At 40.4% G+C, this 18594-nt stretch overlaps 1 protein-coding gene across 3 annotated transcripts in view; it reads right to left on the bottom strand.

The window, feature by feature from the left end:
- Positions 1 to 18594, bottom strand: part of LOC311230620 (constitutive coactivator of PPAR-gamma-like protein 1 homolog) — a 138919-nt gene that overhangs the window by 24648 nt on the left and 95677 nt on the right. For 2 of the 3 annotated variants that reach the window (XM_084316955.1, XM_084316957.1), the window contains exons 14-15: positions 14580 to 14781; positions 10682 to 10820 (exon numbers count right to left, since the gene is read on the bottom strand). In XM_084316955.1, coding sequence (XP_084173081.1) covers positions 10682 to 10820; positions 14580 to 14781 — 341 coding nt within the window. The remainder of the gene's footprint in view (positions 1 to 10681; positions 10821 to 14579; positions 14782 to 18594) is intronic. The other variant, XM_084316956.1, reaches the window with a different exon arrangement.

Below are 18594 nucleotides of genomic sequence, written 5' to 3'. Positions count from 1 at the left end.
CCTGCCTCAACCAGCCTGGATGGCCACGCGGGTACAAGACAATACGATGAGTCACCACAACCTTTTAGAGTGTCGTCACGTTGTCATGACGAACAGCATCGAAAGTGACATCATCCAACAAGCGACAGTCATAAACATTCTTTAACGTCAATGCTTCCCACTTTCCAGGACGTTTATAACAAGCGTTGCAGGGCCAAGGCTAAGAGAATAATCAAAGACTCTAGTCACCCAAACAACTGCCTCTTTGAACTGCTGCGGTCAGGCAAGCGCTACCGGAGTCTCATGGCCAGTACAGAGAGACTCAGAAGGAGCTTCTATCCCCAGGCCATCAGGATGCTCAATGACAATGACACTATGTAACAACCCATCATCTACACTCACTGCACACATCCACATGTACACACTCACTTTAAACAAACACTCACCTTACCACTCACTTTATGGTAAATGGGAAATGGCTGCTTTTTTATATAGCGCTTTTATCCAAAGCGCTTTACAATTTGTTACTCACATTCACTCACACATTCACACACCGACAGCGGAGGCAACCATGCAAGGTGCCAACCTGCTCATCGGGAGCAATTAGGGGTTAAGTGTCTTGCTCAAGGACACATCGACACGCTGCCCGGGAGGAGCGGGAATCGAACCGGGAACCTCCGGATTGCCAGACGACTGCTCTACCTCCCGAGCCACTGTCGCCCCACTTTATTCGCTTTAGACACTTTAACACACTTTATATTTATCTATTATTAAAGAGATTTGCACTACATTCATACAGCACCCTACCCTAAGTTTTGTACCTCTGCATTGTACCTCACTGTTACTCATTTAACTCTGTATTGTATATATGTATATTGACTTTACTTACTTTTTACATACTTCTTAATAACTTATTTTTTACTTACAGTCTTACTTTCTTTTTACTGTATGTAGCACAATCTCAGGGGCTCATACAGAAACAAGCATTTCATCATAAAGTATTCTGTATTTTGTTGTGACAATTAATAAACAAACTTGAACTTGAACAATGCACGCTTGTGTCAGATGTTATGACACATTTACGACCGTGTTATGTCGGCCTTACGAACGACAGCCCCTTAAAACTAAAGTGTTCCGGAACATTCTTCCAGAATCAGAAGAGACTGCGGAGCTCCGTTCTTCATATCATAACCTTAGCCGTGATTGGCCGGTAGGTGTAACGAGGGTGGACCCTCCCTCGCATATAAAAAAGGGCTCACTCTGTGCTTTTGCTGAGACTATAATATGCTTCTGTAAAAATCGTTGTTGAGAGGAAGCCAATTAATTCCTTTCCCAGCGCTAGGAAGCATCACGCACAAATTAATTTTAAAATGATGAAATCAGTGTGACTGTACTCCTGAAAAAGTATAGTATGGTTTATTTGTATTGGGAAAGATACAGACACATTAGTTGGTTGAACAACATCTATATGTGTGGTAATAATGGAGGTATTGAGTGTATTTCTGTAAAAATGCGCGTGGCGCATTAAATGTGCTTCCCTCCCGCGAGTCACCCGCCCGCACGCGGCCGGTGTGAACAGCGATGCCTGTTAACATGGGAGCGAAAGTGAAGCACTGATCGCCCGCCCGCCTCACGCCTTGCGCCCGCGCCTGGTGGGTTTTGTGCGTCACTATTACACCGTGCAAGCTAACGGCAGAACTGAACACACCATCCATCACTGACACTAAAACCAATAGATTTACACTCGAGATAGTCGACCTCGCCGTGTTTAGCTAAACATCTATACCGGGGACATCTTCCACCTCGAGGCGCAGCTCTGCTCCAGTGGGAATAACCTTCTGTGCGGAGACATCATGGCTGGGTGTGAAACGTGCCCAGACAGCAACGTACGCCTCAAGCTTCTCTGATCACTGTGTCCAATTTATGTGAAAGGTCGTCATCGCAGGCTAGCATGGCGCGCTAGCTTGTGCCTGTCAGACCACGCCCCGTCTTCTGACAGCTGTAACACGTGGGAGATGAGCCAGAGAGGGGGGGTGCCGTCTCCTACCTCGGCAAGCGTTATCTGGAGCCACTTGGTAAAAAGGTAGTCCTTTTATCCAAAGCGCTTTACAACTGGTTCCTCATATTCACCCGTTCACTCACACATTCAAACACGGATGGCGGAGGCGACCATGCTGTGCCGAGCTGCTCATCGGGAGCAGTTGGGGTTACATGTCTTGCTCAAGGACACTTCGACACGCTGCTGGGAGGAGCTGGAATCTAACTGGGAACCTTCAGATTACCAGACAACCGCTCTACCTCCTGAGACACTGCCACTCCTGGACTTGGATGCTGGCATTAGCTGGGGCGACTTGGATATAAGCATTAGCTGGGTGACTTGGATGCTGGCATTAGCTGGGTGACTTGGATATAAACATTAGCTGGGTGACTTGGATATAAGCATTAACTGGGCGACTTGGATATAAGCATTAGCTGGGCGACTTGGATATAAGCATTAGCTGGGTGACTTGGATATAAGCATTAGCTGGGCGACTTGGATATAATAATAATTTTATAATTTAGGACCTGCTCCGAGGTCACCATTTGGCACACATGCGAACCATGCATACAATGCGTATCTGCGATTAACCCATCCCGTCGTCCTTCCCCCCCAAGGGCAGCCGGGAGCAGACAGGCGCCACGTGAGCCGCGCCAGGGGACCAATCCAAGTGCTCCTGTCCGTCTTCGTCAAGGACGCCACAGCGTTAGCGATCTTGTTGTTGTGCATGTTTTTCCATTGGGTTTATCTTATCGGGGGGGGAAACCCTTGCGAGCACGGGGAGAACATGCAAACTCCACACAGAAAGGCCTGGGAGATACCCCACCTGGGTAACTGGCATCATGGAAACCTGGTCCCCAAGCGGGATTCGAACCCTGGACCTTCTTGCTGTGAGGCGACAGTGTTAACCACTACACCACCGTGCCGCCTTAATATAAGCATATAGCTGGGTGACTTGGATATAAGCATTAGCTGGGTGACTTGGATGCTAGCATTAGCTGGGTGACTTGGATATAAACATTAGCTGGGCGACTTGGATATAGGCATTAGCTGGGTGACTTGGATGCTGGCATTAGCTGGGCGACTTGGATATAAGCATTAGCTGGGTGACTTGGATGCTAGCATTAGCTGGGTGACTTGGATGTAAGCATTAGCTGGGTGACTTGGATGCTAGCATTAGCTGGGTGACTTGGATATAAACATTAGCTGGGTGACTTGGATGCTAGCATTAGCTGGTCGACTTGGATATAGGCATTAGCTGGGCGACTTGGATATAGGCATTAGCTGGGTGACTTGGATGCTAGCATTAGCTGGGGCGACTTGGATGCTAGCATTATTAGCTGGGTGACTTGGATGCTAGCATTAGCTGGGGCGACTTGGATGCTAGCATTATTAGTTGGGTGACTTGGATATAAGCATTAGCTGGGACGACTTGGATATAAGCATTAGCTGGGGCGACTTGGATATAAGCATTAGCTGGGTGACTTGGATATAAGCATTAGCTGGGTGACTTGGATATAAGCATTAGCTGGGTGACTTGGATGCTAGCATTAGCTGGGCGACTTGGATGCTACAGTAGCATTAGCTGGGTGACTTGGATATAAGCATTAGCTGGGTGACTTGGATGCTAGCATGCCTGCCCACTTTGACAACCTAGGATGGCTTAGAGTAGACAACAGAGTACAGCAACTTGCAATGGGCCTGGTCTACAAGATACACTACGCGACCAAGGTACCCATGTACATGTCAAAATACTTCCCAAAGGTCAGTGAATACCACGATCACAACACCAGAGGGAGCTCCACAAATCATGTAAAACCCAGATTCGGCTCAAACAAGGGACTAAACACGTTTCGCAATTATGCCACATCAATGTGGAACGCCCTACCTAAAGCTGTAAAGGAATGTGAATCACTACCCACTTTCAAAAACACTCTCAAAAAACACCTACGTGAGACTGCAATTCGAAACTGGCCCCTACAAATGTCCTAACCTAGTTGTACAGTAAATGACCAAGTAAGGCTTTGTCAGTATTCCAATGTACAGTGTAAAATGTGTGTGTGTCCCCTACCCAACCCCCCCCCCCCCCCCCCCCCCACCTCCAATGTACAGCCCTCACCCAACCCACCCAACCCCACCCCACCCACCCAACCTCCTCCAATGTACAGTTTCTACGCCAAATGTATATACACTCTTTTTCTGGACACTTTTGTATCACAAACAGTACTGTATTTGCAAATCTGATATGTCATAAATGTATAGATGTAGCAGTACTGTCTATCTGTATGTCATGTATGTCATATATGTTATGATGAATTGAAAATGGGGGACCCTGATGTAAACAAGACGAAAGTCTTTCTCTGGTCTGCATCCCCTTAACAATTGTATGTATTGAGCTGTACTGTACTGTACCCATTCTGCAATCTGTTAATAAACTTTTCAATCAATCAATCAATAAAAGCATTAGCTGGGGCGACTTGGATGCTAGCATTAGCTGGGGCGACTTGGATGCTAGCATTATTAGCTGGGTGACTTGGATGCTAGCATTATTAGCTGGGTGACTTGGATGCTAGCATTAGCTGGGACGACTTGGATATAAGCATTAGATGGGCGACTTGGATCCATACAGTAACACAGATGTGGAAGATGTGTCGCACAATTTTCGGTTGGTTATTTCAGAGTCGTTGGTTAAAATAGCAGTCCTACGATTTTAGTTTGGTTATTTTTTTATAATTCTGTTTGGTTATTAAACTTATTAACTTTTATTGTCTTTTATACCTATTCTTATGTGTGCATTTTATACATTGTTTTTATTCTGTTGACTGTATGCTGATTTTATGCCTATGATAATTTTGTGCTACTTGCTGTGGGGCACTTTGGGCTGCGGTCCATGTGTGAAAGGTGCTATATATATAGTTGTTATTGTTTATTATTATTATTATATAAAAAAAATGTACTTTTGAAAATGAGGGTGACCTCAATTGTCCTATTCGAGAATAAATAAAGGTTTGAATTGAATTGAATTTCCATGTAACATTTTTACTCATGAAAATTCCCATGGTTTCAGATAGTTTAGGCCAATCAGTTACAGTTATGTTATAACAACTCTATACCACAATATGTGTCCTTTCAGAATGTCTGTAAACAAAGTTTTCAGAAAGCTTCTCTGCTCTCTGTGTTTCCCACATGCTTGTTCTAATGAAAACCACCAGATCCAGAAGACCAGACACAGGCTCACCAGATCCCACTAGGAAAACCAGATACAGGATCACAAGATCCCACTAGGAAGACCAGACACAGGATCACTAGATCCCACTAGGAAGACCAGACACAGGATCACTAGATCCCACTAGGAAGACCAGACACAGGCTCACCAGATCCCACTAGGAAAACCAGATACAGGATCACAAGATCCCACTAGGAAGACCAGACACAGGATCACTAGATCCCACTAGGAAGACCAGACACAGGATCACTAGATCCCACTAGGAAGACCAGACACATGATCACTAGATCCCACTAGACCAGACACAGGATCACTAGATCCCACTAGACCAGACACAGGATCACTAGATCCCACTAGGAAGACCAGACACAGGATCACTAGATCCCACTAGGAAGACCAGACACAGGATCACTAGATCCCACTAGGAAGACCAGACATGATCACTAGATCCCACTAGACCAGACACTGGATCACTAGATCCCACTAGGAAGACCAGACACAGGATCACTAGATCCCACTAGGAAGACCAGACACAGGATCACTAGATCCCACTAGGAAGACCAGACACAGGATCACTAGATCCCACTAGGAAGACCAGACACAGGATCACTAGATCCCACTAGGAAGACCAGACATGATCACTAGATCCCACTAGACCAGACACAGGATCACTAGATCCCACTAGGAAGACCAACCACAGTATATCCCCAGGTCAACTGCTGGACAAGGTATTTTAACACGTAGAACAAATGCGCCATTTCCACCAAAGTGTATTGTGAATTAAATCAAATCTTTATATCGGACATGTAAAAAAAAAAAGTTTTTTTGATTGCACTGCAATTTAACTCCACTAATCAGCCTCGATCAGTCCTTCGTGCCAGCAGACGATCAGGCTCCACAACCCTGAGCATGGACTGGTGCCAGCAGCCGGAGAGTTAACAGCAGCAGAACTCTGGAACTATTAGGAATGTCTGACCACTAAGTGTGTCTGACTCTTAACACTTTCAGAGCCCAAGCTTAACCTTGATTTACCGGTTGAATGCCCACCATCCACTTCAATGTTAGCGTTAAAAACGCCTAATATATGTTTTAAATTATGGCTATGCGTCTAATCTGCCCGTCGCTTATCAATGACTCGTTTTCCAGTCAACATTGTCGAAGCGGATTGTTTTTTTTATCGTTCATTTTCGTTTGATAGCATTTTGAAAAGCCCTCGTTTTCAAGGAAAATATAAATATTCCATGATAAAAGACGTTTACTGGAATATTCTAGACTACACAAAAACAAGAAAATTTGTCTGCCTATTTATGAATCGTTTTCAAAACGATTCCAGCGTGTACGTGTGCACGCTGGGGCCGCAAGCTGAAAATCGATTCTCTGATTTCCTCATCAGCGATCGCGCACACAGAGACACATCACACATAGGGCAAACGCTGAGATCTCTGATTATCCCAAGACTGGTAAAATAGATTCCTTACCTCAGATCAGATGTTCTCCAAAAAGATCATTCCAATTCCTGATCGCCATTCCAAATATCGATAACGCTTATTGATTGAGTATTGGCTACTGTGAATATATATTCCAGGCTGATTCCCGTCCCGCGATGACTTCCATGTTGAGCAGACAGCTTGCCAGCTCAAGGAGCCAGCTGGCTCCGCCTCTACATATCGACTGATCCCAGGTCAGTCTAAGCGACTGACGTGCAGTTATTCAAGGATAGACGATAGGGGGCGCTTTTTTCCATTCTGAGCTGCTGGAGGAGCTGCTGTACCAACGGGAGACTCGGTTGATGAAATATGAAATCAGATCGCGAATAAAAAAATAAAACACTAATACACGTCGTGGGCATTCAGGCATTGGGCTGATAAAACGTCATGGGCACTGAAAGTGTTAACCACCAAAACCTGCACGGACTACAATGTATGACGTATATCATGCCAGTTAGGGTACTGTTGTGGCTGAGTAGTCGTTTAACACAGCAGGAGACGTTATTTCCAGTTTCAACAGGCAATTTATTTAAGGACAGAAGGTTTAACAGCAGAAGCTATGGATCAGCAGACGGTCACCACAGTTGAAGAAAAACACTCTAACTTCTCAATCCCTTTGCTTGTCCCATAAATCCCTTCTCAGCCCTGCCCCCCCATGACAGATATGATGACGTGACATATTATATCAGATATGACATGACGTACATTAAAATGACACATAGATTTAACATCGAAGAGAGATGCGATTGAGTGAGATGTGTGTGTGTATATGTATGTGTGTGAAAGAGAGAGTCAAGATTAGTGAGATGTGTGTGTGTATATGTGTGTGTATGAAAGAGAGAGTCAAGATTAGTGAGATGTGTGTGTGTGTATATGTGTGTGTATGAAAGAGAGAAAAGATTAGTGAGATGTGTGTGTGTATATGTGTGTGTATGAAAGAGAGAAAAGGACAAGATATGATGTACAAGATTAAAGCACACGATATGATGTACAAGATTAAAAGCACACGACGTGATGTACTGAAATGTCTATCTGCCTATCTCCAAGTTGTTTTAAGAACATCAGCCAGACCGTCTTTCAGTACTGCTTAGTTGACCCATATTAAACTAGTTCACTTCATATACACATTTTCCCCAACAGTACCTTGTGTTATACTGTCACATATCAGATTAAAATTCGTTATTGCCTATATCTATTGTAAGTGTAACATATCATATACCGTACTTTTCGCACTATAAGCCGCACCTGAATATAAGCCGCAGCAGCTAAATTGAATGATGTGTACATATATAAGCTGCAGGTGTTTTAATGTTTAATTACCATAATAAGCATTGGGACACAATACTGTCGGACAAATAACAAGAATTAACTCATTTAAAAGTTGTATTAAGTTTAGCAAATAAGGGAACAGATAGATAACATATCAATGCAGTCAAAAAAGCTATATTTCGATTTTTACATTTTCGGGTTTAGTCACGTCGAGTCACATATAAGCCGCACCGTTATATAAGCCGCAGGGTCGAAAAATGGGGGGAAAAGGTGCGGTTTATAGTCCGAAAATTACGGTAACCGATAGGGCATACAGACCCTCATCTGCACCTTTGTTTACACTGTTATTTCTTCCTCATATCTTTATATTCAGATCTAATTGTACTGCCTATATTTATGTCTTTCTACTATTACCCTGCCCATACCTGTACCTCCCCTCCCCCCTCCTCCATGCTCCTATGATGCCCGAATTTCCCCCAAGGGGATCAATAAAGAAATATCTTATCTTATCTCAACGATGAGGTACGAGGGAATAGAAAATAAAAACTCGTCTTCAGCGTGTGCTACCTCAGTGCTCACAGCTTATCGAGTTATTTGAGGATATTCGACAGCCACGCTTGTGGGAGAAGAAGATTACTGTACAGTCACTGACGTATGTCTCCACGTCCAGAGATGCACCTCCAAGCGGGTTGAAAGCCACGAGGACAACCTGGACATGCATATATATATATATATATATATATATATATATATATATATATATATACAGTGTATACCCATATTTGTCTGAATATACCTGCATATAACCCCTCTATATACGTTCTTGTACACCTGCACAACTCTGTATGATAGCATGTACTATAATGCTGTATACCATATATATATATTTATTCTCACTGCATATATACCTATCCTCACCTGTCTGTACTTACCTGCACATAGTCCCCTTACTATGTCTATATCTGTACATATCCTACTCTCACTAGTTACACCTGCTGGCCAGTAGTAGTCATACTGTCTCCTTTTATATAATACAACTCTGTACATACATCTGATTAGCATTACACTTAGTAGTACTAATCTATATATTTTATATAGTTTAACCACCTGTACATTGTTACATTTGCACTCTGGTTGGAAGCCAAACTTCTTTTCGTTGTCACCCAGCCTTTTAACAGTCTGTTGCATCATGTATTACATACCTTGTCATTGTATTTGGTTGTTTGTTTGATGTGCATTTTAATTATTTCCCTTACCACTGTGATTTATGTATAATCTCTTTTCTATTTTATTTCATTTCACTTTTTACTTTCCCTGTTACCCTATGAGAGGCCCTTTTGTCCTCTCACCAGGCTAAATAAGAATTTGTTCTTAACCTCTTAAGCCTGATAGATTTATTTCACGTTAGAAATAGATCAATACAGTCCGTAGTGATGTTGTGTTTCTTTTTCAAATGTAGCCAAGAGTAAAGACCCTAACCCTATCAAAACAGCAGTCAAAGTGTATATTTTCAGCACTACGTTTGTTTAGCAATGATTTTAAATGTTATTAGCAAAATATGAGCTGATAAAAATCTCTGCGCATTGCATAGGAAACCGGATGATTTACACGCGAGGACAGGAAGCCGTCATGAAATCGTTAATTTCGTCTGAATTTCATAAAACTACACTACCCAGCTCACACCAGCCACAGACATAGGAAGACTAACAATTTTTCCATTTTCTCTTACAAATATTGACGTGAATGTTGTGATTATATCTCACGGATTGAACAAACCTCAATGTTATTGCCATAAAATACAACGTATATTGTTTCTTTACCTTTCTGTGAACGTCTAGGAAAAAACTGTCGCAATCCGGTAAAAAAATGGCGGAGCTATGGACATATATACAAAAAAACAGTTATACAAAAGTAACTAGAGTAGATTTAATGCATGATATTTGCTGCCCTGTACCAGGCGCCTGGTGGTACTAAATCCAGATTTAACTCTGCCAATGGACCGATCTATAGATATGACTTGGTCATAATAAGGTAATTTATAGGCCTGATATTCTATATTCTATTATTCATATTTCCTATTGCATGTGTCCGGATGGCAAAAGTCAGTACTGTATCTACAAAGCCCCCTGTAAATCATCTGCCCTTTGTTAATTAGCTTAGATTGTTAGTACACTTGATCTCAAGAAGGTGCTAAATGAGCTCAGTGGCATTTTTCACTTTTGGTCAATGTTAGCATGGTGTTATTCACCATCAAAGATAAAAAAAAAAAAACGAATAATAATAATTTATATCCTCCCTTGGTTCATTGCAATTGACTCAATCAGAGTAACATGAACAATATTTCTGACACTGGGAATACATACCCTGAGGTCCCTAGATCTAGATACCAAGAACATGCAAATGGTACTTGTAGAAATGGAGCAATCTCCATTTACATTTACATTTAGCTGACGCTTTTATCCAAAGCGACTTACAAGTTCTGTACGACAAGTCATCAGGAAGGGCACAACTCTATCAGCTGAGTAACAATGTTCATCAAAGTGTTGCGTGCATTTTACTTGGGTATGTAATTTTAGGCGAATTTTCTGAAAATATAGCTAGGGCCTAACAGGTTAATTGACCTACCTGGTTAAATATGATACAAAAAAATAATAAATAAGAGAATCTTCCTCAGGTCCTCACCCTCTGTTTGGTCCACCAACAGACACCACCTGGATGGGGAAGCCTCCTCTTCCTCGGCCCCGTCTGAAACCGGCCCACTGACCGACCACGGTGCCGGCGATCTCCAGCTTCCCGCCCTGCGAGGAGATGGCTGGAAGTCCTCACAAGGAGAGAGAAACCCCACAACAATAATTAAAGGTGATCGGTGACCCAGACGTAGGGCTGGGCGATATGGCCTACAAATAAAATCATTCAAATAAGCTTTGTTTTTATTTGACACAGAAAATTATCAAACCAAGATGAATTTCCCTATTGGGATTGAAGTGCAAACCTAACTTTCACCAATCTTCAATAATAAAAAATATATATATATATATATATATATATATATATATATATATATATATATATATATATATATATATATATATATATATATATATATATATATATATATATATATATAAGGTTACTCTTGATCAAACAAAGATGAATGCCTATTGGGATTAATAGTGCAATAACTTTTTCACCAAACTTCACTTAAAACAAATAAAAGGTGCCTCTTGATCATCAAACAAGAATGAATTTCCCTATTGGGATTAATAAAGTGCAAATCAGATTTTCACCAAACATAACTTTTTGTAAAAGAAATTTTTGTATTATTATTATTTTTTTTAAGGGGAGACACTACAGGTGAATAGGGTAAAGAAATTAACTAATAGATATCACAATGAAAATTCCCCAGTTGATTACTTATATTAAGACAAGACTTTTTTGTATTACAAGTTCTGAAATTGTATGTTTAAATATGCAAATGAGGCATTATCTACTTAAATATGCACTAATTTGCATATAATTCCAGGACAGAAATCTGAACATTGGATAAAGCCATTTTCAAAATTATAGTTTCATTTTGTTGACATATTAGAGCCAAAGGTTATTACAGAGGGGATTTTGGATATCTCTTTTTATCACTCCATAAATCAGAAAATACTCCATTCAGTCCATTTTTCTGGTAAAATTCCATATTTCGCCATGTTTTTAGGAATAAAATGTGATATAAATCTGGGTATGAATGCGATATCAACAAACCCTTCTGTAAATACCTTCAGAACATAGATATGAATAGAACTGGAAGTTTTGGTGTATGTGAGTGCTACTGAAGTGGAGATTTCTGGCTCAGAGTATGAGGAAAAACTCTTAAAACTCATTTTTGGGAAAACGCCTTCAAAGTTCTGTATTGTAAAATGCCATACTTTTTTTTTTGAAACTGATATTTACAAACACAATATCTAATCAAACCATTAGTAATAGACAACCTAAACACATGCCTGATAACTGAATAATAATAATAATGATGTTATTGAACTGAACATAACTACACACAGGCTACAAACAGTGTAGTACAGTGTAGTACCCCCTAATAGGCAAAACATATTTAAATAGATATCACTATGAAACTTTCCCAGTTTGTTATGTACATATAAACTAAGAAAAAATATATTGCAAGTTTTCTGAAATGTATGTTTATATATGCAAATGAGGCACTTCCCCATTAAATATGTGCACATTTATGGATGCAATAAGGCAAAATGAAGTAAAATAAACAACTAAATGTGTGTTATTGACGTTTTATTGTCATTAGTTTCATAGAAGACATGTTTAGGAAGCAAAATATAACAAAATCTCAAAATCAACAAAAAAAGTATATTTGCCTATTCACCTGCAGTGTCTCGCCTTAATCGATTTTCATTTTTGAAAATCGTCCTAAATCCTTAATTCAAATTAATCGAATTAATCGATTAATCGCCCAGCCCTACCCAGACATGAACATACAGTATGGGTACATGAGAAACAGCAATGAAGAAGAAACGTTTCCATCCTGTAGTTAATCCGACTGTTCCTTTGATTCAAGGACTAACACTTTATGACTATACACAGTTTATGAGTTTATAATAAAAGCGTATTTTTTATATACAGATCAAACTATTTAAGAATGTATGTGCATACACCATACGGTACAAAAAAATCCCAAACTGTGGCTTTAAAACAACCAATAATGATGTTCATTTGCGTTTACATTTGTGGGCCTTGAAGCCGCTCTAACCTGTGATGACTGCCTGTATCTAACAACACTCATCACATACAAGCAGCGTTGCCAGATGGGAAATAGTTGTACGTGTTTTAATTGATTGTTATCCTTACTTGTCTTATTGTTGATTGTATATGCTGTGTGATTTGATATGCCTTTTTTTGTATGTTTTGCTTAACTCTGTATGTACACTCGATGTGACTGTAAACGAGAGAAACCTCAGTTGCCTTTCGAGTTTAAATAAAGGTTTGAAATGAAATGTAAATGAAAAAGTTAAAGTATCGTATCGGAGGGTTGAAATTATTGTATTTTTTAGGACAATTATCGTACGCAGCAGGTCATAATCAAGAGAAACACTAAAAGCTATAACTTTATCTCATGATACGATACGATAGTGAGATACACTGAAATATGTATTGAAGACACTCTTGATTAGCAAAGAGGACGACACCACAAAACAACATGCAGCTCATTTAGTCGAGTAGGAGAACAAATAATATCCCAGTATGATGGATTGGAAACGGCAAAGCTACATGTCAGGTCTTCCAAAATCTGGATTTTCACAATTCACTACAATCCTAAAGCCATGATCAGTCTTATGATGAGATCTTTTTGAAAACAGCTCTGTCGACTCCCAGCTTCCCTTCCAATCGTTTTCAGTTTCAGTTATTTATGTGGTTATATTTTAAGAACCCAGAGTACTTACTCCTTACGTTCCAACAACTGTTATCTGCTACATATCCCCAAGGTTTCGCACTGAATTCGGCAAGCACTCCTTCATGCTCTTTGCACCCGCTGCCTGGAATTCACTACAGAGCACTCTGGACCCGAAGGAGCTAATTTATCTTAGAACATTTAAAAACCTCGTGAGTAACTTGGAATCAGCCTCATATCGTTCTTGCTCCTGCTTTATATGAAAGGCCCATTATTTAACTCTATTGCTCTGACCAGATTGTATCTCGTCTATCTGTTGTTGATTTGGTATTGTTTTATTGTGTCATTTTTAGGGGTGTAAAGGTACACGTATCCGTACCGAACCGACCCGTTTCAGTGTGTACCGTACCATACGGAACGGCTGTGTAGTGTACCGAACGAATACAACGGTATGTTAACCACTAACGACCGCCCACTGGGGGCTGTTTTTTTCACAATCCGTACCGTGGTTTTTGTTACACCCCTATTTTGCATTGTCTGTCGAAATTCGATGCCAGACTTCCCTTGGAAAAGAGATTATTGTGTTTCAATGGGACTGACCTGGTCAATTAAAGGCTACAAATAAAATAAATAAAATAAATAATGTTTTCAAAAAGATATAGCCATTTCCAATCTGTAATACTGACATTCACACGTTTCACCCGGAGTTCTTCTAAATCAAGACCTGAGTTGTTTTGTGGTGTTTTGTTGCTTTGTTGTTTTGCGGCATTGCCCTCCTTTAACCCCTTCCAGGGTTCCCACAGACATTGCAAAATGAAATTCAAGGATTTTCAAGTACTTTTCCAAGCACTATTTTTCATTTGAAAAGGATACAATTCACCTTTAAATGCAGTTTTCTTATTGAAAAAAACAAACTGATCCAATATTTATGGCTTAAAACCTATTTCTGACAATCAGTTACACTTTAGGGGAAAACAATTAATTTCTTGATTCAACTATTTTATCATGGATGAACAAAACTTTCAATGCGAATGTTTGATTTGAATTTCAAGGACTTTTTAAGCACCTTGTTGGGCTGTTTACAAGGAATTCCAGGCCTTGTTTTATTTTTTTTGGGTAAAAAATCAAGCACTTTAATAAGGACCTTGTGCGAACCCTGCCACCCCCACTCACCGGGCACGCCGCGGCCTCGCCCCAGGGGAGGCATCATGTGGGGCGGGGGGTAGAAGGAGCAGGCGGGGGGAGGGTAGAAAGGCATGCTGTGAGGAGGTGGAGGAGGAGGGGGAGGGAACGGGAGAGAGTGAGGAGGGCGAGCGAAGGTCAGTCCCTCTAAGATACTCTGGCGCATCCTCTCCACCTTGGCAGCCAGCTCAGCCTGCAGAGAGAGAGAGAGAGAGAAGACACTACATGACCACATCCAATAACTCTTATTTATGCCAATAATAACAATTTATGCCAATATTTATGCCAATTTTATGCTCATTTTATGCCTGTGTCTATTTTATGTCCATTATGTCTACAATAATTACTGCCGTGAAGCACTTTGGGCTGCAATTCTTGTATGAAAGGTGATATAATTTTTTTTTACTATTACTGTATTATTATTATTATTATTATTATTATTATTATTATTATTATTATTATTATTATTATTATTATTATTATTATTATTATTATTATTATAATAACCCTGAATATAACAGGGTTATAACTCTGTATGATAGCATGTACAATAATGCTGTATATATTTATTCTTAACGTGTAGATATTTATCCACATCTGTCTGTACATGCCTGCATATAATCCTTTTTACATATCTGTAGATACTATATCTATATCTGTACACATCTGTAGATACTATATCTATATCTGTACACATCTGTAGATACTATATCTATATCTGTACACATCTGTAGATACTATATCTATATCTGTACATATTTGTAGATACTATATCTATATCTGTACATATCTGTAGATACTATATCTGTACATATCTGTAGATACTATATCTATACACATCTGTAGATAGTAGATACTATATCTATATCTGTACACATCTGTAGATACTAAATCTGTACATATCTGTAGATACTATATATATATATCTGTACTAGTTCTGTCAATAGATTTTTTTTTACTAATTAATCTAAAAAAATTCTGTAATTAATCTAGATTAAAAATCGCATTTTTCGACTCAAGACCGAAGCTTGTAACAGATATTTACTTGAGTAAAATCATGGAATTAATGTAAAATCGACACAAAGAAAGTATATTTAGATTCAAAGACTATTTTAATAGCTTTCTATGAATACAGTTTCTCTCCTGTGAAATACAAATGTTCAACAAAACCATCAACATTGACTCAGCTAAGGGCGGTTAGGTGGCGTAGCGGAGATTGCGTTCGTCACCAACCCCGGAGCTGTGAGCTGGATTCGCCTGTTCGAATCCAGCTCACAGCTCCGGGGTTGTCACCAGCTTGGCTGGCCGTTCACACTAATACAATTGGCTGTATTAGAGGGTGGGAGAAGCTGGCGGGGTGGGTCCGGGTCGTTGTAAACAGCGACTCCTACAGTTCGGTCGGGGCGCCTGCTAAGCGCGGATAGGACCTGAGTGGGATGGTGTGATCCTTCCACACGCTACGCCCTCTCAGGGAGGATCCGCGCTGCCAGGTGAAAAGAAGCGGTTGATTGGCTGGACGTGTGTCGGAGGAAGCACGTGATAGCCTCCACTCTCCCAGATGATCTGACTGTGGGGGGTAAGTGCGCAGCGACCAGGAAGGGGATTGGGAATTGGCATACGACTAACATTGGGATGGGAGAAAATCTGAGGAAAATGGAGGGGGAAAAGGTTAAAAAAAAAAAAAAAAAAACATTGACTCAGCTAGACCTCTTTCTTATATCCGCGGCGCTAAAATTGAAGATTGTTCACTCCATAGATTAAGTAAGGGATAATGTATAGCTACGAGGTCATTGTCGCAAAATAATTTACCGACACGGAGTTTAGAATACAGAGGCGCCTCGCGGAGGTGTTTTAAACGTAGTGAAGGTCAATTATTTTGTGATGATGACCGAGTATAGCTATACATTATCCCGCTTATTACATGGCTAACTTACTAACAATATACCTAATTCATTTTACACCATCGACAAGACGAGATCAAATGCAGACGCAGTTCTGTTCTGTCGCTCCGCGCTGTCATCGCCGGCAGCCGGCAGGTCTGTGGGCTGATTGCACTGATGACTGAGTGCAGCTGTGCATATGCTGAGCAGCTTTCATGACTGCACTGATGCAGTGTGTGCGTCAGTGGGCTTCATTGCTACAGCTGCGCACAGCGGTCATTATTGCTCCGCAGAGGTCCGTTATCGAGTAATAACGGACCTCTGACGAGCGCTATTGACCAATCACAATCAAGCATTTCGGCGAATGTTAAAACGCCATGTAATAATCTAGATTAATTTATTTGAACTTTAAATAATTTAAATTAATCTCCAAAATTAAAGCATCAACTTTGACAGCCCTAATCTGTACATATCCCTTACCTACTCTTACTAGTTACGCTGCTGGCCAGTATGACTTACTACCATAGTGTCCTTATACCTGTATCACTGTACATATTAATACTACAACTCTGTACATACATCTGATTAGCACTATCACTCAAGTAGTACTAATCTATATATTTGATACCCAGTTTAATTAATAGACACTGAGCTGCACCAGTTGAATACAAAAACATTTCATATATGTAATATTATTTAATCTCCCGAAAATGTAATACCTGTGCAAATAAAATGTAAGACTTTGTAATACCTTTTAAGGCCTTAAATTGAGAATTATGAATTGAATAGTTATTAAGACTTTTTCATCCCCCGCAGACACCCTGCCCTTACCGACTTCTAGTTCCAGCAGAGAGCATCGACCGGACCGTCCTGGTGAACGACACTAACAAACACAGATTCTCAAAGCGGGTAGCGCTCCCCTTCCAGGGTTCCCACAGACATTGCAAAATTAAATGTAAGGACTTTCAAGTACTTTTCCAAGCAAAATTTTTCTTATAAATTCATTTTTTTATAGAAATAAACTAAATCTGATCCAATATTTATGGCTTAAAACCAATTACACTTTAAATGGAAAAATCAAATTTCTTGATTCAGAACAATTTGATCATCTTTCAATGCGAATGGTTGATTTGAATTTCAAGGACTTTTTAAGCACCTTGTTAAAAAATTGGCGGTTTTCAAATAATTCCAGGCCTGGACTTTTTTTGGTAAAAAAGCAAGCACTTTTAAGCACTTCAAGGACCTTGTGCTTCAAGCCGCTACGTTATCTCTCAGGCGCTCTGCCTCCAGTAACCGGTCTGGAGAACGCACCCCCCCCCGCCCCCCCGGGGTGGAAGCGGGGGCTGTGAATAAGTCACGAGAGAGCGTCCCATTGACGCGTTGGGGGGGGCTGGACGATAGGGTTGGGTACCTTTCACATTTGAACCGATACCTGTGAATCGATACCGGTACCCAGCGGTACCTTTTTCTGTACTTTAGTCTCTAAAAATGTAATCTACATAACTCTGTTGTAAAAAAAAAAGTCCAAAATAATTATTATCATTATTATTTATTTAGAACAATTTGTTAATATATACTGTATATAATATATAATATTGCAGCGAGCGGTGTCTGCATCTAGCTTTGTAAAGTGTAACAACACTTTGTGACCGTTTTCGGCTTGCCATTCCCCCCCCGACTGCTTTGTTGTTGAATCAAGTCAAATCCTAGGTAAGCGTGTATTGTGCACGTGAACATTGACGTGAACGTGCGGCACACTTCATTCATAGGTTTCGTTTCGCAGTAAACATCGGACAAATTTCTTTTTTTTACAGTACCGAAATGTGCCACCAGGCGGATCTCACGTGAAACGGTACTCGTTAGTAGTACCGACGCGTTTTCGGTCGGTACCCTTAATGGACCTGTCTCAAACCCTGCCCCTTTTCTTGATCCTCCAATCACAACTGTCGCTTACCTCGGACAAACTTGGTTTGTCCGAGGTAAGCGACAGTTGTGATTGGAGGATCAAGAAAAGAGGGCAGGGTTTGAGACAGGTCCATTCGGTTCAGGTTCGGTATGGTTCTTCGTCAAATGTATATACTCTCTTTTCTAGACTCTTTTTGTATCACAAACAGTACTGTATTTGT

Source organism: Notolepis coatsorum (genome assembly GCF_963971535.1).
Source record: "Notolepis coatsorum genome assembly, chromosome: 6".
Classification (NCBI taxonomy): Eukaryota; Metazoa; Chordata; class Actinopteri; order Aulopiformes; family Paralepididae; genus Notolepis; species Notolepis coatsorum.
The sequence above is the reverse complement of the archived record's forward strand: the minus strand, read 5'-3'. Positions and strand labels throughout refer to the sequence as shown.